The sequence below is a fragment of the Convolutriloba macropyga genome, chromosome 5 (genome assembly GCF_964194025.1).
Source record: "Convolutriloba macropyga chromosome 5, txConMacr16.3, whole genome shotgun sequence".
NCBI lineage: Eukaryota > Metazoa > Xenacoelomorpha > Acoela > Convolutidae > Convolutriloba > Convolutriloba macropyga.
In genome coordinates this window covers 34367217-34390221 of record NC_134472.1, presented here as the reverse complement: position 1 = coordinate 34390221, position 23005 = coordinate 34367217, and the positions used below count along the sequence as shown (strand labels likewise).

The following is a 23005-nucleotide window of genomic DNA, read 5'->3' as shown; positions in this document are numbered from 1 at the left end:
TGTGTGTGTAGTATAGAAATTGGAAAAATCAGTTACCTTTGACAATAAGCAATTCTCATAGGAGAGAGGTAAAACCAAATTGTCATTTTTACTCAAATCAATTTCTCAAGATTTCAGGAGCCTTTTCGATGAGCTTTTCCCTAAAACGTCCGTATAGGCATTTAGTGGAAGCAAGCGCTATATAGTTAGCTTTTTCTATTGAAAAATGTTTAAACTGTATCGCTCGGAGTGATGATTTTCGAGTTTTTATGTAAATTGAACATAATTAACATGTGAAAATCTCCTTTTTATCCGAACTGAATCAAAAAATAACCAAAAATTGTTCTCCAGGGAACTGGAGAAGTCTTTTCCTGAAACCGTTTGAGTGCAACTTTTGTTTATTTGAACAAAAAATTTTACTTAGAAAATAAGCGCTTTGAGCGATATGGTGAGCCGAAAACCTAGGTTTGAGAAAAGCCTTTTTGGCAACAAAATGGACTGATAGAAAAAATTGGTAAAGAGCAGATTACTTAGAAAACAAAGAAAAAGACCAGTTTTCTCTGTGCCATTATCAAAATTTTGCAGGAAACCCAATTCTGTAGTACATAAACAAAATTTATTTCCAAGAAAACAAAGGCACAATTGGTAGACTTTATATAGGTAATATGCCTCTATAATGAAAGATTTCACAAAACCGCAACGCCTGAAATCCAAAAGATGCCTTTTTATGAAATGAAAAATGGTATCCTCTGAATCAAATTGATATAACAATTACAGACAAAATAAGATATCTAGAAATGTAGAGAGACAATAGGTAGGTGTTTTGTAATTAAAAACCGTTTTCTGACTACAAATATTACGAAGGTGGATTACTTAGAGTAATTGAAGAAATGTTTAAGGTAGAACTGTTGTGGTTGGGCAGAGTTCAACCTAGAGTTGCTTTATCAGACTCCGCTGCTGCTTCTAGTTGTTGCTAGGCTTTTTTGTTTAAAAAAAATTGTCCGATCTAGTTGGTTGTTATATAATTTGAATAAATGAGTGCGCAAAATAGCTCTTAGGGTAAAGTTTCTCATTGACAATAATTCGGGCAACTCTTTTGCGTAAATTATTTACTGTCATTGAGACCTCTTCTGCTTCATATTGTTTTCTTCGAATTGTCGCTTGTATTGCACCCAAGGGCTGTTCTCCTACTTTCGGAAATTCGTTGGTTAAATGGAAAAACTCTGCTAGTCTTTGAAGAGGCGCCGAGTTACCTTCGAGCGTGTCGTACTGCGTGCTACATTTGATCTCTGGAAAGCCAAGAAGAATTATTCTTGTATGATTTGGTTGGCATAGCATTCTCGTAATTGTCTTGGCGGCTCCTCGAAATCAGTTTTTATTGAGTTCAACAGCTGCTCGTGAAACAGTAGAGCTGTATCTTGTAATCTGAGATGTAGGAAATGGCTTGGATGGCCGTTAGAAACCGAAGAAAGACCAAGGGGCTTCAAACAGTGTCGTTCAAAAACTGTAAAGCCTTCAGAACGCAAAAACTAAAATTAACGAAAGGTACCGGTAAAGACTGTTCTATGAATTAGTGTACGATGATGAGCGGTTTTTTTGCAGATTTTTTTTCGCGGGTCGTTCAGGATTTTGGATTTTGTAGTATACTTTCTGAGTCCATTCAGATTCCCATTTAAAGTTTTAATTTTTGAATAAACACGTGTTTGACGATAATTAAAACTCAATTACAATTATGCCGACGTTTGTTGTGCTCTGTTTAAAACTTTTGTTTGTTGAAAGAGTTATGGATAGCTTTGAAAGTTGCAAAAGGAAATTTAAGTGAATGTTTGGCAAAAACAAAAATATTTTCATTAGAACTTTTGCTTCTGGTCTCTGTCGCCGTATCACATATTTATTCTTTTCCCTTTTTTAGTATGTAGGGTAAAAGCAGAGTGTTCAAATAAAATTTTTTCACTCCTGTTCCTTTCTTTCTTTTCAACGGCCTTGTTTTGCACATCAATACAATTCACTTCGCAGATTGGCCCTGCTTTGCTACAAAACTTTCAATTATCCGTTTTCTGACTTTGGATAATTCATATGTCTTTCACCAATCATTTTATTTTCTGTGATTTCCTATTGGAACCTATATGATTGATAGTAATCTTCCTAGGACATATATGGCTTGCATCGTTCTTGGTAGTCGTACGAGGATTATAAAGATTCGACAAAAAAACTATAAGAGACTGCCAATTTTGGCTTCTGGTAACTTTTAGTAGTACGTTAAAATATAAACAATAACAAAATTAGGAAATGAACAACTTTTTTTAAAAAAATCATATATAGTTTTCAACATATATTAATCCTTTTTATAGCACACTGGATACTCTGCGCGTCGAGCTGAAGACGAAGACGGTATGTAATGACTTCTTAATTTTTTAACACAATGTGTTAATTAAAGTTTTTTGCAGAAACCATCATCGATCGTTATTATCAAATTTTGTTTGGTTTCATTTAAGGATCAAAATTGCTTTTATCGGTTTTAGTTGATAACTTTAAACGGTTTTTATCTTACGAGAAGCTGCACTCTTCTAGCAGCACTCTCTCGATTTCATTCCTGCAAACCAATATGATTTTTTTGGTCTCATTTTAGGATATTATGTGAATTCTCTGATTTCTCGCTAGGATTATATATAATTCCTATAGTTTAGTACTAGGCTTATAAAAATTTTTACGTATATTTATCGTTATTTCTCACCTTTCATGAATACATTATCAACGATTTTCTTGAATTCCTGTGGGGGTTATATATGAAAACATAGATTTCATGCAAGAATCCTGTATGATTTCTTTGCCAGAATGAGATGAGTAGTATAAAAAAATGACTAGAACCTCACCGGGGGGGGACGGACACTTTTGGAAGCCTGATTTTCTCGGCCCAACAACACCGGGGTGGGACATTTGAAAATTTTGAAAATCTGAATAAAATGTCCCCCCTTATTTTTTCGCCGAAAATGCAAATTTTGAAAAAAAATTTTTTGTTCCTCATATGGGGGTGGACGAACACTTGTAAAATTTTTCGAAAAATTGGTTCGAAAAAATTTTTGTCCATTTTTTGGCTTCAATCAACGTGAAATGTTGTGAAACATGTTTTGTGAGTGAAAAAAATTGTCGGAAACACTTTTTTCAAAAATTGAAATTTTGGTCCCCTAGGGGACAATAACTTGCAAAAAATTTTGAATTGGTTCGAAAAAATTTTTGTCCATTTTTTGGCTTCAATCAACGTGAAATGTTGTGAAACATGTTTTGTGAGTGAAAAAAATTGTCGGAAACACTTTTTTCAAAAATTGAAATTTTGGTCCCCTAGGGGACAATAACTTGTAAAAAATTTTGAAAAATACCTATCACGGGCAGGAAAGCCCTAAAGCTGTCCAGCTCGTCGGGAGAAAGAGTAATGGTTGCAAAATAACGTTTTGCTGCTGCACTATAAAGCGAGTTGTAACGCGGTTGTTGTGCTGTGTTTGGCTTGTTGTTGAGATAATTCGCTCGGTTCTGTTGATCGCTTGAAAAATTATTCTGTATTAGTGGAGAGGGATCCTGAACTCTGTTGAATATTACAATCGGCTGATCGTCAAGTGGAGTCAAGCAAGTGAATATCTTCAAGTCGTCTGACAGATAAGTTGTTAAAGTTGCTGTGTCTTCTCTGTGCATCACTTTGTGTCCACTGTGAAAATATTCTTGCTTTACGTTCCGCGCAGTGGTTTGATAATTGATCGTTTGGTGAACGAAAGTTTGAATGATGATAACAGGAGGGAACTTGTTCTTCTGATATTATCTCTGAGATTCGAGGACAATTGAGATCCTCCAGATTATAAACAGTTTTTTGTAAAAGCTTACTGAGGAGCTCACACTTTTCAATGCCTTTGGCAAAAAAGTTTTTCCGTGTGAATCGGAAACTGAAACTCAGACAGATTGTTTCAAATCACAGTAAGGTATATCACCTTCGTCCCAATCAAGACCGTGTAGGTTATTGGTCAGCCAAACAACAGTTTGTCTATCGTGTTCGGGTAAATCAGCGAATTTAAGCGGCGGTTTGAAAAATATTGTATCGTTGTAACTGGAACACAAACTCAGTTCTTTTATAATGAATCCAAATGACTTGAGTTTGAAACCTTCGAGAGCGAGGACATTAATATTTGTGGTTTTGCTGCCAAAATTTTCTAGCATTCCAATTCACGAAACAATTGTGAATGAAAAATTTTCACTGATAGAATGAATAATATTCCTGTCAGGTGCCCGAAAAGACAATTGTTTACTGGTGAGTAACGGAAAGCGTAAACATATCCAGGGCCTTTGTTTCGGCAATCTTTTATAAATCCAGCGGCGTCATGCAATGCAGCATGAAGTCGTAGCACTTTGCTCCGTTTCAATATGGGATCTAGTCTTGAATTATCAATTCCAATGAAACCACCATAGGGTCTAATTTTAAGTGCTATTTCTCCGTCAACTTCTGGATCTAACAAAGAACAAGCAGCTACGAAATATAATTGTCGATAAGATATGTGTGTATAGTTTATGTTACCTCTCAGTGATAAAACTTTCTCATAAATGAGCTTGATGTCTTTTGTTCCTATTGTGTTCATTTTTACTGTTTACTGAACGTGAGCGTTTAGAGTTTTTGTTTATAAATCTTTCAATTCTGATTGGTTGTCAACTTGAATAATAAATCAAGCACTCCGATTGGTCAATTTAATTTGGAAAGTTTTGTGACCCTGAACATGTTTGGGCATGATCTGATGACACTCCAATTAATATATCATTAATGATTTTATACATCTACTAAGAGGTTAGTTGTTTTACTGTTGTTTTCACCAATTTATGTATGCATTCATGGCCATAGGTGATTATGACCATAATTGTGTACATACTCAGGTAAAAACTTGTTTTTCTTGAAATCTGTATGTAGGTATGTATGTATGTATGTATGTATGTATGTATGTATGTATGTATGTATGTATGCATGAATCTATGTATGTAGGTATGTTTGTTTGTATGTATTTATGTATGTATGAATGTATGTATGTATGTATGTATGTATGTATGTATGTATGTATGTATGTATGTATGTATGTATGTATGTATGTATGTATGTATGTATGTATGTATGTATGTACGTATGTAGGTATGTATGTATGTGTGTGTATGTATACATACATCAATACATACATCAATACATAGATATATAGATACTCACATACACATACATGCATACATATGCATACATAAATACATTCATACATGCATACAACAAAACACACAAATATACATACATACATACATACATACATACATATACATATATACATATACACGTTACATATATACATGTATATACATATATACATTTACATAATACATACATACATGCATACATACATACATATACATATATACATATACACAATGCATATATACATGCATATACATATACATAATACATACATATACATACACATTTTTACATATACACAATACATATATACATGCATATACATATATATATATGTATGTAAATATGTAAAATAGGGGGGACATTTTATTCAGATTTTCAAAATTTTCAAGTGTCCCACCCCGTTGTAGTTGGGCCGAGAAAATCAGGCTTCCAAAAATGTCCGTCCCCCCCCCGGTGAGGTTCTCGGCCCAACAACACCGGGGTGGGACATTTGAAAATTTTGAAAATCTGAATAAAATGTCGCCCCTAATTTTTCCGCCGAAAATGCAAATTTTGAAAAAAAAATTTTTTGTTCCTCATATGGGGTTGGACGAACACTTAAGTAAAATTTTTTGAAAAATTGGTTCGAAAAAATTTTTGTCCATTTTTTGGCTTCAATCAACGTGAAATGTTGTGAAACATGTTTTGTGAGTGAAAAAAATTGTCGGAAACACTTTTTTCAAAAATTGAAATTTTGGTCCCCTAGGGGACAATAACTTGTAAAAAATTTTGAAAAATTGGTTCGAAAAAATTTTTGTCCATTTTTTGGCTTCAATCAACGTGAAATGATGTGAAACATGTTTTGTGAGTGAAAAAAATTTTCGGAAACACTTTTTTCAAAAATTGAAATTTTGGTCCCCTAGGGGACAATAACTTGCAAAAAATTTTGAATTGGTTCGAAAAAATTTTTGTCCATTTTTTGGCTTCAATCAACGTGAAATGATGTGAAACATGTTTTGTGAGTGAAAAAAATTGTCGGAAACACTTTTTTCAAAAATTGAACTTTTGGTACCCTAGGGGACAATAACTTGTAAAAAATTTTGAAAAATTGGTTCGAAAAATTTTTGTCCATTTTCTGGCTTCAATCAACGTGAAATGATGTGAAACATGTTTTGTGATTGAAAAAAATTGTCGGAAACACTTTTCAAAAATTGAAATTTTGGTCCCCTAGGGGACAATAACTTGTAAAAAATTTTGAAAAATTGGTTCGAAAAAATTTTTGTCCATTTTTTGGCTTCAATCAACGTGAAATGTTGTGAAACATGTTTTTTGAGTGAAAAAAATTATCGGAAACACTTTTTTCAAAAATTGAAATTTTGGTCCCCTAGGGGACAATAACTTTTTGTCCATTTTTTGGCTTCGATCAACGTGAAATGTTGTGAAACAAGGTTTGTGAATGAAAAAAGTTGTCGGAAACAATTTTTTTCAAAAATTGAATTTTTGGTCCCATAGGGGGACAAACACTTGTAAATTTTTTAGGAAAATGGGGTCCAAAAATTTTCAACGTTATTTCACTTTTGATCAATATGAGAAGTTGTGAAACACGTTTGGTGTGATAAACACCAACATTCGTTTCTCGACACAACCCAAACACTACGCTAAACATCAGCCAATTACAATCACCACACACACACACAACCACGCATGCACACACAAAACCACGCATGCACACACACACACTTACACACCCAAACACACACACGCGACACGCACCTACACCAACCACACCCGAACACAACCCCCAAACACACACACGCGCCACGCACCTACATTAACCACACCCAAACACAACCCCGAACTATCAGAGATCTCTAATTATTTATAAAGTCCAAAACAATCAGATTTTTCTAAGTAAAACATTTCAACTGCAGTACATATATGCATACAAAAAAAATTCTATAAATTTACGTAAAAAAATTGAGCAGGAGATAGTTTTGATCTACCGACCTCTGGATTATGGGCCCAGCGCGCTTCCCCTGCGCCATCCTGCTTTAATACAAATTTACAGTTATGATTACGTAAAAACATAGAGAGATCAATAATAAATATAAAAATAAGTACCTACATACATCCATATTTATATGTATGGATGTATTACATATACACTCATAAATAGGAACTTGCATACATCATACAAACCTACATATATGCATATACAGCATGCATACACAAATACATACATATATACATACATACATACATACATACATACATACATACATACATACATACATACATACATACATACATACATACACACATATATACATACATACATACATTCATACACATACATACATAAATATACACATTGATAAAAAAACCAGAGTTGTAGAAGGAAATAACTTTTCTCGTAATTAAGTGCACAATTATGGTCATAATCACTTATGTCCATAAATGTATACATAAATGGGACAAAAACAAAACAAAAATAACTAACCTGTTAGTAGATGTATTAAATCATTAATGATATATTAAGTGGAGAGTCATCGGATCATGCTCAAACATGTTCAGAGTCACAACATTTTCCAAAATAAATTGACCAATCGCAGTGCTGCATTCACAATTCGAGTTAACAACCAATCAGAATCAAAGGATTTTTAAACAAAAACTCTAAACGCTCACGTTCAGTAAACATTAAATAATGAACACAATAGGAACAAAAGACATCAAGCTCATTCATGAAAAAGTTTTATCTTTGAGAGGTAGCATAAATTATACACACATATCTTATCGACAGTTATGTTTTGTAGCTGTTTGTTCTTTATTAGATCCAGAAGTTGACGGAGAAAAAGCCGCAAACAGCAGTAGAGGGAAACACAACTCGCAGACTGTTGGGTAAACAACACATAGATTTATATGCTCAACGGTTTTTCTACTTTTTGTTATAATAAAGCTGTTATCACTGTGCCATAAACCCGTGTTTTCATCGAACGTTTCCTTCATCAATGCGACATTCTTGTAACTGTGGCATGTACGAACCAGTGTTCGAATTTGAGAATCGTTGGTTTTTTTATTTCTAAATATTCAGTGGCCATAATTTTCAAATAAAAAACCTTTTCAGGAGTATGTGGTTTGTAACTGGAAACTGAATATAAGTTTTCGAAATAATATCTTAGCAGTGAAAAAACAAACTGAACAAGTTTATCATTTATAACGAGGAAAAATTTTGTCAAATCGGATAGAGTTGAATTTCAGTTACGAAATCGATAAATAGGAACTGAGAAATGACGGAATGATAAGAGTTATGAATAGAATGATTTGTTTATTTGTTTGGAATGCATAATCTTTGCATCATGTCTAAAAATAGAATTACGTCATCTCTTATTGTAAGGTTTTCTATGAGCGCGCTAAATTTTTTTGGTATGTAAAAAACAGTTTCCATAAGCCGAACCAGCTTCTCCATTGTTGATGAAAAACAACTTGCTGTTGACTTTATTTGCGTTCGTTGGTACTTCTGATTATGTTTTTTGAAATATGTCCTATAATGCTTAGCGCGGTGGTGTTGCAGCAAAGAAGTGAAGGTGCCGAACTGCCTTCGACAATTGTGACACTGAATGGCTTTGGCAGCAGGATAAACTTTTTTATAATTTTTTAATTTAAAAGTCTTTTTCTGAACTTCCATCTTCACGAAAGACAAAAACAAACTGTTAAGACGAATAAATTTTGAACCAGTTACAGCTTCACCTGTTTTGTTTACAATTTAAAGAAAAGCTGAAGCTGCTCAATTTTTTTTGTTCAATGTACCACTGTCAATACATACAGGCGTCAAGCAGCGCAATTTGTTTACAAGCAAGTAGACTCTGCTTAAGCAAGCCAGAAGTAAACTTATGTTATGGTGAGCAAATATTTAACCAGTTACAGCTTCTCGTGTTTTATGTAAACATCAAAAGAACGACGCGTTTCGAGTTCTATGACTTCTTTGTGAGCAAACACACATTCATCGCACTCGAATCGGTTGGTTTGGAAGTATTGTTTATGAATTGTTTGCATGTGACTTCTGAGGCTGCGTTTATCTACGAGTTTTTTCCGACAAACTGTACACATTTCAGCGTTCATTGTGAACAGGAGAAAGACAGAAGGAAAAGGAACGTAAAGAAAAAAGTATAAAATTATGATGGAGAAATAAAAAGAGTTGAAGTTTTTCAATCATGTGAATTTCAGGTTAAGGCAAAAAGCAAATGTAAGAATTTTATTGTCGGGCAAACTGTACTTCAAACTTGTTTCATCCAATCAGAGTGCGCGTCTTTTTTGTTTACTTTTGCAACAGAAAGCTACTGCTCCGCAAACAGCAGTAGAGGGAAACACAACTCGCAGACTTATAGATTTATGTGCTCAACGGTTTTTCTACTTTTTGTTTGTTTAAAACAGGTGACATTGAATTCAGTTTTACTTCTTTATTGTCTACCCTAATTTTGGTACACTGTACAACTATCTGATAAAAATTGTTTATTGATTGTTTACTGTCTTTTCTCTATAATTCAAGCTTCAGCTGGGTTGATTTCAACCCAGTCTTTCTTCGCTTATTTGCTTAAAACATTGTCTTGCATAAGTGTTTGTTTAGTGTCTGAGTTTTCAGCATACAAATTTCTGATGAAAAATTGTTTATTGAGTTTTTGCCGTGATATATAAAAAATCCAAGCTTCAGCTGGGTTTAATTCAACCTGGGCTACTTTGCTTATTTGTTCAAAATATTGTTTCGAGTACTTGTTTGTTCATTGTCTGAATTTTTAAGCAGCGCTTAATTCTCTCTCACAATGTTTATCTAGTGCTAAGATGAATCTTTAGTTAAAGTTTAATTGAAAACTGGTTTCAAAATGTTAACCAAATTATCATTATTAAACATTGTGAAAATCAACAAATACAGCTTGTACAATGAGTTTAAAGAGTTTTGTTGTAATTTAGAGTCGAGATAACTTGATGACCTTCTTCACCGGGGCATAACATTGGCTCAAAGGAGGTGTTTCATCGATGCTGAGATTATCAGTAAAATTGTTGGCAATCAACGGGAGGCTTTCCGGGGTTTTTGTTTCCTCACTTGGCGACTGATCAAAGCTCCAAAAACCAGATATTTGCTCAACTTCATCTAGCTGCCCCAATTGATTCTCCCAAATTTCAATGCAGTCATGATCGTAGCCTGCAAAAAGTTTTCTTGTTCGCTTCGCCAATTTTTTCACATCCTGCTTTTTTGTTTGAATGGGAGTAATACATCCATAATATCGATGAGCATATGGAGGTTCTTCTTGTCTTGGTAATTTTTCTGGCGTTTTTTTAAGATGAAATAAATCGTTTTGTTTTGTGTATTCAAGTATTGGTTCAAGGTAATTAACTGGAACAATAAAGCTGTTTTTTATGTGCCATGATTCTGTCTTGTCATCAAAGCATTCCTGCACAAGGACAATATTTTTGAAGTTGTGACACATTCGCACAAGGGTTCGAGTGCCTCGCTCACTTGTCTTTGCAATTTCTAAATATTCAGCAGCCATATTGCAGATGATGGATAAACAATTGATATGTTTTTGTTCCGATTTTACGGATTTAAACGGTAATAAAGCAAACAGTTTTCTTTCAAAGAAATTTTTAAAAAGACTTAACAGCAGAGTCTAGAACCAATTCTAGTAAGATCAGAACCGAAAAATTGTTTTTTATATGTTATGGAACTGCAAGGAAAAGCAGGATGAAAGCAAGAAGAAGGTTAAGTAACAAAAGACTTGCAGTAATGTAATAAGATGCCAAAGAACTAAACAATTTTCACAAAACTTATATTGAACAACAAGAAAGAACAATGGCGGATAGATTGAAAAATTGTTGCAGACGTTTTTGTTTATTTGACTTAGCCATTTCATCATTATTCCGTCATGTCTATAAATAGAATTATGTCATATTGAACTAAGTTGAATTGGGGTTCTCTCGGGAAATATAAATAGACTCGAGGAGGCGAGCTAATTTATCCATTGCTAATAAAATTTGTCAGTATTTAGATTTAAAGGTCGGGACTTGTAAAACTGTTTTCTGCTATGGCTTTATAATGCTTGGCCCGGCGATGTTGCATTAGTGAATAAAAAATTTTAAATTACCTTGGACAATTGTGACATTGAATGGGTCTTGATTCAGCAGGGTATATATTTTCCGATCTTTTGAATTTCATATTTCGTATAAACATCAGAGCTGATATAGAGGAGTATAGATTTGTTTACACGCTAGGGTGGGTGGGTTTGTTTGCTTAGCTGTTATATTGTCTAGACATTTTGGCGTGGGGTTTTAAATTGTTTACATTCCAACAAACAGTAATGTATTAGTCATTCATCATTTCAGATGACTTTGATACAGTTTGCCTCGATATATACAACATTATGGGTAATGTTTTGTCTAAGGATGCTGAGTACAGCGACTTTCATTTGGATCTTTCGCTCAATGAAAAACGGCTTGTTAGGGCTGCTGTCAAGACTTATCATACCACTGGCACCTACTTATCCTTGAAATTGTTCAAACGTGATAGTAAACACGTCGATTGGGATTTCAATCAAAAAATTACAGTTTCGGCGGCAGAGTTTCGGTTGATATGTCAGAACATTGAAAAACTAGAACAAATGCTTGATCAACCAGTTGGCTTGATCGATTGACTTCTAAAACCAGATTCAATTGATGACTCAAAACGTCCAGCAAAACGAGCCGGCAAAACACCAACTCAGCGCCAAAAGAAAATAACAAAAACGTCTGTAGAAGTCGATGAGGATTCGGAATAATTTCTATTATACCTTTTGCTTCCTGTCATTGTTTATGCTTTCATAGTTTGTTCATTAGCTTTTTCGTTTTCGTTCGTTATGGTTGAGGCAATGTATGAGAACAGTCCCGAATATTTCAAGAAATTTCAAAAACGTTTCAAGTACAATATTTGTGAGACGGAACCAAAACTTGAAAACACAACAAGTGAAAATTATGCATATGGTTATCATTCATCTGCAACAGTTATCGAAGGTTGTACATTTGGCTCCAATCATTATCATGTTATGTATGAATTTGGTTCGCAGGATGATAATATTTTCTATTCTCTTTATGTACCTGCGGTGATACCGTGTCTCGTTAACTGTTTCAAATTACTTATTCAGCCTACGCAAAAAGACTTTGTTAAACGTGGTGCAATAATTTCACGACTACATGTTGCTGTTGAGTACCTTTCAAAACCAACTTCTTCGTCTTCAGTTACCAAGAACCAGAAACAACTTCCTGCACCCTTGAGTGAGGCAGCAGTAAAATCTATTAGTACTTTTACGGCAAACAAACGTTCTTCTACAGTCCCTGATGTAACTTTGAAACGGTTTTGCCAGCTTATGCTAGTTGAACACTCCTCAACTCTTTATCAGATAATGGATATTCTGCTTAGTGGCCACGGAAGTTTTGTGCGAGAAACCGCAAACTCTTTCATAACCTTTCAATTTTGTAAAAATTGATATTCAAAAAATGTTGTTGTTTCAAAATTAAATTAAGTTTTACTTCATATGTTTTACAAAAGCTAGCAACTCTAATTCATTTACATCAGGTATAAATGGAAATTTCTCACTATAAAAATAATGAACAATATATATGCAAAATAAACCACAAAGCTGGGAGTCTGAGGATTGCAATGGAGACTGAATGTCTCTTCTATGTTCCATGATATCCATCATTATCTCCAAGTCTTTACACTGTTGTAAACGGTTGAAAATATCCTTGTAGGTAGTCAAGGGTAGAGCCATTGGATCTGCAAAGTATATTATTGGGTATGCATATCGTTTAGCTAGCACTACCCAGTGGGTTCCAATAGAGTTGGATCGTGATGCATTAACAATAATAAATGTGTTCGTTTGCAAGTTCAGAGGATACTTATCAGCGGCAAAAACCCCTCTGAATTTGAATTTGAGGTGTTTACACTTTTTCACTTGAAGATGACTTTGATCTTCGTCCATTAGTATGTGATCATGGGAAGAGCGTTTTTAGATGCGTTTCTTGCGGAGTCAGTCAATGTAGATCGTAGATGCTTTTTCACCAAGAAAAAATATTTCAACGTTATGAGCTAACGCTGCATCAAACTTGAGTTCAACAGACAAAGATAAGTTTGTGAGCTCTGGATGAATAAAGTCATGGGTTGCCTCTTGAGTGCTGGTCAGATCAAATACCATTATATAATGGTTTGCGAACTCACTCAGAGGTATTCCATGGCCATTTTCTACATAAGCTAATGCACTCATTGAATTGTAGTACAACCTCTTGTTGTCAGTTGTTGACATTGGAGTTCCAGCCGTTGCAAAACCATTTCGATAAATGGTTATCTCTCTTAAACCAAATTTTTGATAATGGAATGGATTAGCGGTATTGGTACCGATGAATGCTGTACCAACGCATAATGCAACAATGACTCTTCTGATTGGCTCTTTAGTGAAAATGTCCTCATGTTTCCAGCTTTGTTGGCCTGTTGTAGCCAAGAATGTTTTGGTAATTACTTCATTGTATCGGTAAATTGCCGGAGTTTTCAATAATGTCTTCTCAATTGCACCTACAACATTATCTGACACCGTCATCTTCCTGATAAATAAATTAGCCTCATCTATTTTAACCTTGTAGTGTTTCGCTGCGTCTTCACTGATGAAACCAAAGTCATCTTGAGATCTTCTCATTGAAATGCGTAACGTAACTCCACTAACCAAATGTTTCTCACACGAAAAGAAATCAACCGCCAACTTTCCATAAAACGTTATGCGTGCGGATTGTCGCACTGTTCTTTTTCTTATATCTGATATTGCTGCTGGAATAGTGCCCGGGTTTTCCTCATACTCGTAACCCTGACATTTTAGCCAGGTTTTCTTTGCGTCTGTACCGTGAGAGAATTCAGTTTCTATGAAACTTTTGTGTGCATAGTGTCCATTAGCTGTTGAAATTTTGATACCATTTGCAGAAACAGTACAGTCGGCGAAAAGTGAATGAAGGATATTATTAGCAAAATATGGAAGATCACTGGCATTAGCGTCACCAGTTGTGTAGCGCAAATCCGTTCTATCTGTTTGAAGTATTCGACACTTGATCTCCAGGTAAATTTTTTGCAAGTCAATAAAATTGTTGCGATCACCAACAACTTCAAATTCCAATGATGATCCTGAGGGCGAATAAAGCGGTCCGGTTTTTTGCTCGAATGATTGATCAAATGTTACCAGCAAAGGTGGTTTTTCAAATAAGTCTAAAGAACTGTGAGTAGCTTCAGATGGTATTACAATATTAGTTCGCATTTTTCTTTTCGCGAGAAAAAATCCAAACGACTCCTTTTTGGACGGGGTTTTTGGGAAATGATTCTTCTGGTTGAGATTTTTCGTTTTTGGTTTGAGCGAGGTCTTGTGTATTGTCGTCTTTTTCGTCTAATTATTTTACAACCTGATGCAATTTGTGATTGAAGAGATCCACCTATTTGTCTGCGAGCTGTTTTGGCTACTGTACTTTTCAGTGCTTGTTTTGCTGACTTTCTTTTGGTTGCAACTTCTACTAACTCTGGTGCTCCCTGAACCAGTAAATCACGACCAATCTTTTTCGCTGCGGGCCAGAGAAATTTGCGTGCTAATGGCAGAGCAACTCTTCCAATACCTGCAGCAAGCGCTCCAAAACCGCTGCCTCTTTGTCTGTAGTGTCCGGAAAAATGCGGCATTGATTGAGATGCTTGATTGCTGTAGTGTGCTTCCATATCAGATAATTTTTTTGAAATTTTAAACTGACTATAACTTTTCCGGTTCCAGTAAAAGGAATTAGTTTTCCAGTTTCGTTTCTCAACTCTACCTGGATGTTCTGAATGTTGTTTGATAATATTGGCTTGTAATCCAAATTTGTGTAGGACTTGTGGTGTATGGGTGTCACTGTGTTTATGCTACCGTTTCTCAGACGTCTTTCAGTCTCAATGATTTTTATTACCGGAGCTCTCACATCACCAACGTTCTGATGTTCAATTATATCAATGTATACAAATATTAACTGTGATCCACAAGTGATATCAACTGGAAAATCTCCAACATGTCGGTTCAAAGAGTTGCCTGCATTTTTTGACTTGTAACCAATATGAATAAAACTATGATTCGAAATATCTCTTATTCCTTTAAAACCAAGAATACTGGGTACTTCTTCATCTTCGAATGACAAACCTTCGTTAGGTCCAAATTTCAAAACTAACTTCTGCGTTACAGTGTCAAAATCATAGTCAAACTGTTTCAACTGAGCGATTCGAAAAATTTCTTCCAGAAGCTCTTCTGAACTGTTGTATATACCTTTGCGAATTCTTCGAAGTTGTCCGGTGCGGTTATGTGAAGCATCAAGTTCAGCGCCAGAACTGACATACGCAACTATTTCGGCTGAGTTTACATTATTGATGTTTGATGGAAATGATATTGAAGCAAGGGCAACTTGCCAATCTCCATCTAACTGTAATGGTTGGGCAAATTGATTTCGAAACTTGGCCATAGTATTATTGGTAAAAATTCCCATTGATGCATTTGATATCAAATCAATAGTAAATTCTTTATTAATACTCATGTTTAGTTTTCGACAGGAATGACGTTCACTTGGACTAATTCTGGTTCATAAAATTTACCTTTAATTGTAACGTTGCTTGCGTCTATAAGGTTGTATGTTGGTGGACTGAGGGTGGCAACCTTGAATACTGTGAAGACTTCGTTTGTGTAATTTTGTTTATAACCTTTCCTAAATATTTCGTCTGGCTTTGCAATCCGAACCAGGTCTCCTTCTTCGTATTTCGGCTTGTACTTTTTTGTGCTAATTGCTAGGGATATTAGAAACGGTTCATGTTTTTTAAAAGATTTATTAGGTCCAAGTTGGGTAACACGATTAACACGACTGTTTATAGTATTTACAAACTGGGGCAATTCCTTAAGAAAAGTCCAAGTCCAATTTTCCTCCAGGTATTTGTGAATAATGTTTTTGAGCGATCGAATATTCCTCTCAGCAAATGCCGACTTGGTTTCGTTTTCTGTTGTATATAAATGTATCTCCTTCTTTTCACAAAATGTTTTGAATTCACCTTTAAACTCGGATCCCTTGTCTGTCCAAACCCTTTCTTGTTTTTTCTGCTTTATCATTTTTTTGAACGCTTCAACAGCATCTTTTGCATATAAAGCCTCTATTGGTTGCACCCGTAGGTATCGCGATAAAACATCAACAGCCACAGTAAATATTTGACTCCATTGTTGTGATGGGCAATTTTATCCATATACGCCACATCGACAGACCAGATTTCGTTTATTCTGTATGCAACAGCTTTTAGTCTCGGAAAAGTTTTTATGAATTGTTTGTATTTTGTGTATGGGGCTTTCGACTGAAGGTATTGAACCACTTTGGATCTTGGTAAACCACTGGCTTTCTTCAAATTAGCAATGCTACCAAAAGCTGCACTACCTATTGTGTATAATTTGTTCAATTGTTTAAAGTGAGAGGAAGTAATTTGTCCACGAGCTAGACGGTTGGATTTCGTCTTTTGCATCTTCAAAGCTTACTTCATCGTCGCCAGAAGCTTTTGATTCTTCTGTTCTCGAGACTCCTGATTCTTCGTTTTCTAGTTCATCCTCAAACAACTGTAACTTTTCGTTTAGTGATAAGGCAAGAAATTTTTTTGCGTATGTATTACAAGTTAATTGTGAACTGATATCTAGAAAGGTCAGGACTTTGTAATGTTCAAGTGAAAGCTTAGATGTTGTTTGTTGTAGATCGTAAAGAAAATCTGCGACAAGAATTCCCGTGCTTGACTTATTAACCATTAGTCTTGATGTCTGATCCAGCGTTAGAGATTCTGACTCTTCTATTTTTTCCAATATTATGCTCGCTTTTTCAAATTTTTTCTGTCAAGGTGTTTAATATCTCTCAAAACTCGCTCCCTGGAAATTTTTGTATCAATTTTGTCATCTCTAGTCTCATTCAACTCATCTTTGATATTCTCCAAAATATTATCGGTCTGCTGTTGCGTGTCTTGTTGCGTGGTAGAAGGTGCTGGTGGAGACTTGCTTCTTTGCAACAGTGATATTTGTTTTGCTTTCTCTCGGACATTTTTATTGTTGAGAAGTTGGGCAATTTGAGGTTGTTCATTCGCATACATTTGACGAGGAATTAGCACAAACTCTTCAGTGTGCATTTTGCTCCAGAAAAGCTATACAAGGTAACGCAATCAGTTTAATTAGACGAATTCCAGAGTCTGATCGAAAGATTTTGATTCTCTCACTTTTTTCAACTCGCCTGTCTGCAAGTTTACGTAGTGGTTTCTCGAATTTTTTTAATTCAACTTTATTGATTTGTACAACTCCAGAGAGCACGTTCATCACACAGTCACTCAAGAACCAAATGAAATCGCCCTGATGTAATATTTCTATTTGAGCTGTGTTCTCATTCCTCTTATTTGCCCATTGCTTGAGCATAAGCAAATGTTTCTTTTTCATTTGTAATTGTTGTAGTGACTGCTTCAGAGGACGAAATGTAAAAGAGTAGAAGGATCCGGTCCAACTAGTTGCGATGAAAAACTTAAACCCTGACTGGTTTTTGGGTCGAGATCAATCATCAAATGTCCAAAGGTCTCCGCAGTTGCTAGTTTGTATGCTTCTTTTTTCAGTTGGAGACAATTCAACTGTTTTCCAAGATATTCAATTTGTTGAATGTCACGAAGCGACTTGAATAATATTATGTGTGTTGTATTCAGATCAATGGTTCTGGACCATTTGCTTTGATGGAACAAATTATGCTTGACGTATATAACATGTAATTTGCGATGACGTCCTGAGGTAGCTATTTTTACAAATTCTTTATCGTTGAAGATTTCTTCACATGAATCGTCATAGATAAGCAGACAATGTGATAGATTTTTTGTTATATCAAAGCCTGAGTATTTTAGAAACTCAATCCCTGGTATAACTCGTTGCATATCTTTGAAAAGTGGTTGGAACTCTTTGTAAAAATAATAAATTTTTTCAAAGTGTGGATAAAAGGTCGAACCTTTTAGCATTCGAAATAAGAGTTCTGTTTTACCACAACCACTTGGTCCTACAATAGACATGAATACCCTGTCATGTGTAAGGATAACTTTGTTCATAGTTTGGGATTAGGTAAAATGTAACCAACTAAACTCGATAAGAGTGCAATCCAAATTGATTTCTCTTCACAGCTTTCTGATAATAGAAAGAGCATAGAGAAGCAAAGAATGATCATTAAGACAATGATACTAACTTGAACAAAAATTATTACTTCGGGCCTTGGCACTGTTGAATTTGAACAACAACGCCATGGGGGCCTCTCTTTGTTGTTCACATCAAAGACTAAATTACTGATACCGGCGTCAGCCTCGTCTCTTTGATTCATTGGAGAAAAATAATTAATTGAAAAGTGAATTGAAACAAGGATGATATAAAATGTAAATTTTTGAATTATTTACTGGGCAACTGTTTCATGTACCAGAACTCAAACAAATTGAAACCTTTAATATGACTTTTTATCTCTAGTTTATAACAAACGGTTGATGAGTCATTTTCCTCGAACGATGGTTGATTGAAGACTTTTTCAACTTCGGGGTGCTCCAAGACATATAACCGCAACTCATTCAGCATCTCATTAAGTGATATCTCACGTTCTGGTGGTGTTTTTTTCAATCTAAATTGAGGAACTTTTTTGTCCGCCCATTGCTTCCAACGTGGGATTCGCTGCTCTTTGGGGTACTGCATAGGCTTCTGATTTGTTTTGTTCATAGCCATAATTGAACTGATTCCGATGTTCTCGAGCTCTCTGTTTTTTTTACGTACAGTTGGAAGTGATAGAAATTATCTATCACGGGCAGGAAAGCCCTAAAGCTGTCCAGCTCGTCGTGAGAAAGAGTAATGGTTGCCAAATAACGTTTTGCTGCTGTACTATAAAGCGAGTTGTAACGCGGTTGTTGTGCTGTGTTTGGCTTGTTGTTGAGATAGTTCGCTCGGTTCTGTTGATCGCTTGAAAAATTATTCTGTATTGGTGGAGAGGGATCCTGAACTCTGTTGAATATTACAATCGGCTGATCGTCAAGTGGAGACAAGCAAGTGAATATCTTCAAGTTGTCTGACAGATAATTTGTTAAAGTTGCTGTGTCTTCTCTGTGCATCACTTTGTGTCCACTGTGAAAATATTCTTGCTTTACGTTCCGCGCAGTGGTTTGATAATTGATCGTTTGTTGAACGAAAATTTGAATGATGATAACAGGAGGGAACTTGTTCTTCTGATATTATCTCTGAGATTCGAGGACAATTGAGATCCTCCAGATTATAAACAGTTTTTTGTAAAAGCTTACTGAGGAGCTCACACTTTTCAATGCCTTTGGCAAAAAAGTTTTTCCGTGTGAATCGGAAACTGAAACTCAGACAGATTGTTTCAAATCACAGTAAGGTATATCACCTTCGTCCCAATCAAGACCGTGTAGGTTATTGGTCAGCCAAATAACAGTTTGTCTATCGTGTGCGGGTAAATCAGCGAATTTAAGCGGCGGTTTGAAAAATATTGTATCGTTGTAACTGGAACACAAACTCAGTTCTTTTATAATGAATCCAAATGACTTGAGTTTGAAACCTTCGAGAGCGAGGACAATAATATTTGTGGTTTTGCTGCCAAATTTTTCTAGCATTCCAATTCACGAAACAATTGTGAATGAAAAATTTTCACTGATAGAATGAATAATATTCCTGTCAGGTGCCCGAAAAGACAATTGTTTACTGGTGAGTAACGGAAAGCGTAAACATATCCAGGGCCTTTGTTTCGGCAATCTTTTATAAATCCAGCGGCGTCATGCAATGCAGCATGAAGTCGTAGCACTTTGCTCCGTTTCAATATGGGATCTAGTCTTGAATTATCAATTCCAATGAAACCACCATAGGGTCTAATTTTAAGTGCTATTTCTCCGTCAACTTCTGGATCTAACAAAGAACAAGCAGCTACGAAATATAATTGTCGATAAGATATGTGTGTATAGTTTATGTTACCTCTCAGTGATAAAACTTTCTCATAAATGAGCTTGATGTCTTTTGTTCCTATTGTGTTCATTTTTACTGTTTACTGAACGTGAGCGTTTAGAGTTTTTGTTTATAAATCTTTCAATTCTGATTGGTTGTCAACTTGAATAATAAATCAAGCACTCCGATTGGTCAATTTAATTTGGAAAGTTTTGTGACCCTGAACATGTTTGGGCATGATCTGATGACACTCCAATTAATATGTCATTAATGATTTTATACATCTACTAAGAGGTTAGTTGTTTTACTGTTGTTTTCACCAATTTGTGTATGCATTCACGGCCATAGGTGATTATGACCATAATTGTGTACATACTTAGGTAAAAACTTGTTTTTCTTGAAATCTGTATGTATGTATGTATGTATGTATGTATGTATGTATGTATGTATGTATGTATGTATGTATGTATGTATGTATGTATGTATGTATGTATGTATGTATGTATGTATGTATGTATGCATGAATCTATGTATGTAGGTATGTATGTTTGTATGTATTTATGTATGTATGAATGTATGTATGTATGTATGTATGTATGTATGTATTTATGCATATATGTATGTACGTATGTATGTATGTATGTATGTATGTATGTATGTATGTATGTATGTATGTACGTATGTAGGTATGTATGTATGTGTGTGTATGCATACATACATCAATACATACATATATAGCTACTCACATACACATACATGCATACATATGCATACATAAATACATTCATACATGCATACAGCAAAACACACAAATATACATACATACATACATATACATATATACATATACACGTTACATATATACATGTATATACATATATACATTTACATAATACATACATACATGCATACATACATACATATACATATACATATATACATATACACAATACATATATACATGCATACACATATACATAATACATACATATACATACACATAAATACATATACAAAATACATATATACATGCATATACATATATATATATATATGTATGTAAATATGTAAAATAGGGGGGACATTTTATTCAGATTTTCAAAATTTTCAAGTGTCCCACCCCGGTGTTGCTGGGCAGAGAAAATCAGGCTTCCAAAAATGTCCCCCCCCCCCGGTGAGGTTCTAGTCATTTTTTTATACTACTGAGATGCGTTGCCCCAAGCCAGCCCTGATCAGACCAACTTGGGCTGCACACAAGGCGTAAGGACCTCATCCAGAGTCTGCACGGCCTGATCAGAAAGTTTAACAGAGTCTGGAAAGTTGGCCCAGAACCAATAAAAAAGAGGTCCAATAAAAAAACAGTCCCCCGAAAAAACGAAATAATGAAATAATTATTCCCCCGATGGGATTGTTTTTTGAAGAGCACTTTCCCATTTTACTTGACTAACAACAAGGACCACCAAGTTTTGGTAATTGCTGTTGAGCTGAAAATTTTTCTTTGTTTGGAACAAATATTTTTTTTTACTGAAGAACCCAAAAACCATCTACATAAAATGACGTCTATTTAAGAAAATAATACATTGTACCAACGATTACTGCGACTTCAACCGTTGAAATTATTAGTCGGGGTACCCCAGTGCTCGACCGAGCTGGATCTGGAAGCCCAGAGCCAGTCCGCGAATGAAATTGCTCTGGCACCCCCCGGTTTGCGTCTGATCAGCGAGCTGGCTTGGGTCGCGCACCTCATCCTTAGTTTGGTTTTATACTGGGATCGTACTGACAAATCGAGTATGGTCAGTGTAAAATCATATATGAACGTGAAATCATTGTACGAAATCAAAGAAACTTCAACGGGCTACCCCCCCCCCCCCCCGCACGTGACCACTCGAACTCAGCCCAGTGATAATCATTTTAGGTGTGCAATTAGTTTTTTGCATATTTTGTATATTTCTCTCATTTTTAAGTATGATTTGAAAGAAACTTGTTTGACAAGAGGCACGAGCATTGCTTCACCGTCAGTTTATACGTCGATAACAGAGATTGTGGCGTGTTGTAGGTTGAAAACGTATAAAGATGCGGCGACAGTGATAGAGCAATACAGGCAGCAGGACCTAGTCTTTGAGTTCAAAGGAGAGGCCACTGTTGACGAAGTGAGTACTACAGAAAAGATTTGAACAGTATTCGAGCCGAACGGGAGTTTCGTGGACTTGTTAACCACGAGAACTAAAGCAGAGTGATTTTCGGACTTTGTCGATTTTAAGGTATTAATGGTACCGTTTCATGCAACCCAGGATGAAGTCCGCGGCCCAAGACAGGTATTGGCCAGACCGACTTGGGTCGCGGACAGGGGGTCCGGTGCGACCGTCCACAATGGTCTGGAAAAAATTTGGATCGCGCCTTCCGTCTGGCCAGTGGCAACTTTAGTCTGTTCGGTCTGGCGAATACCCATATTTCGGTCTGTTCGGTCTGGCCAATACCCATATTTCGGTCTGTTCGGTCTGGCCAATACCCATATTTCGGTCTCTTCGGTCTGGCCAATACCCAAATTTCGGCCTGTTCGGTCTGGCCAATACCCAAATTTCGGTCTGTTCGGTCTGGCCAATACACATATTTTGGTCTGTTCGGTCTGGCCAATACCCATATTTTGGTCTGTTTGGTCTGGCCAATACCTAATTTCAAGGCCTAGAGGTCAAGCCAAATAAGACCCAAATTGTATAAATGCGTGCTGTATTGACTGTTATTCAAAATAGCAGCCCATAAATGGTAAACAACATCTACTTCTAGATGATTAAAATACTTC

General features: G+C 35.6%; 1 protein-coding gene across 1 annotated transcript in view; it reads left to right on the top strand.

Moving 5' to 3' along the window:
* The window catches only part of LOC142340353 (UMP-CMP kinase-like), a 90215-nt gene that overhangs the window by 35243 nt on the left and 31967 nt on the right, over positions 1–23005 (top strand). The window contains exon 4 of the mRNA XM_075390927.1: positions 22262–22355. Within this exon, the coding sequence (XP_075247042.1) occupies positions 22262–22355 (94 nt within the window). The remainder of the gene's footprint in view (positions 1–22261; positions 22356–23005) is intronic.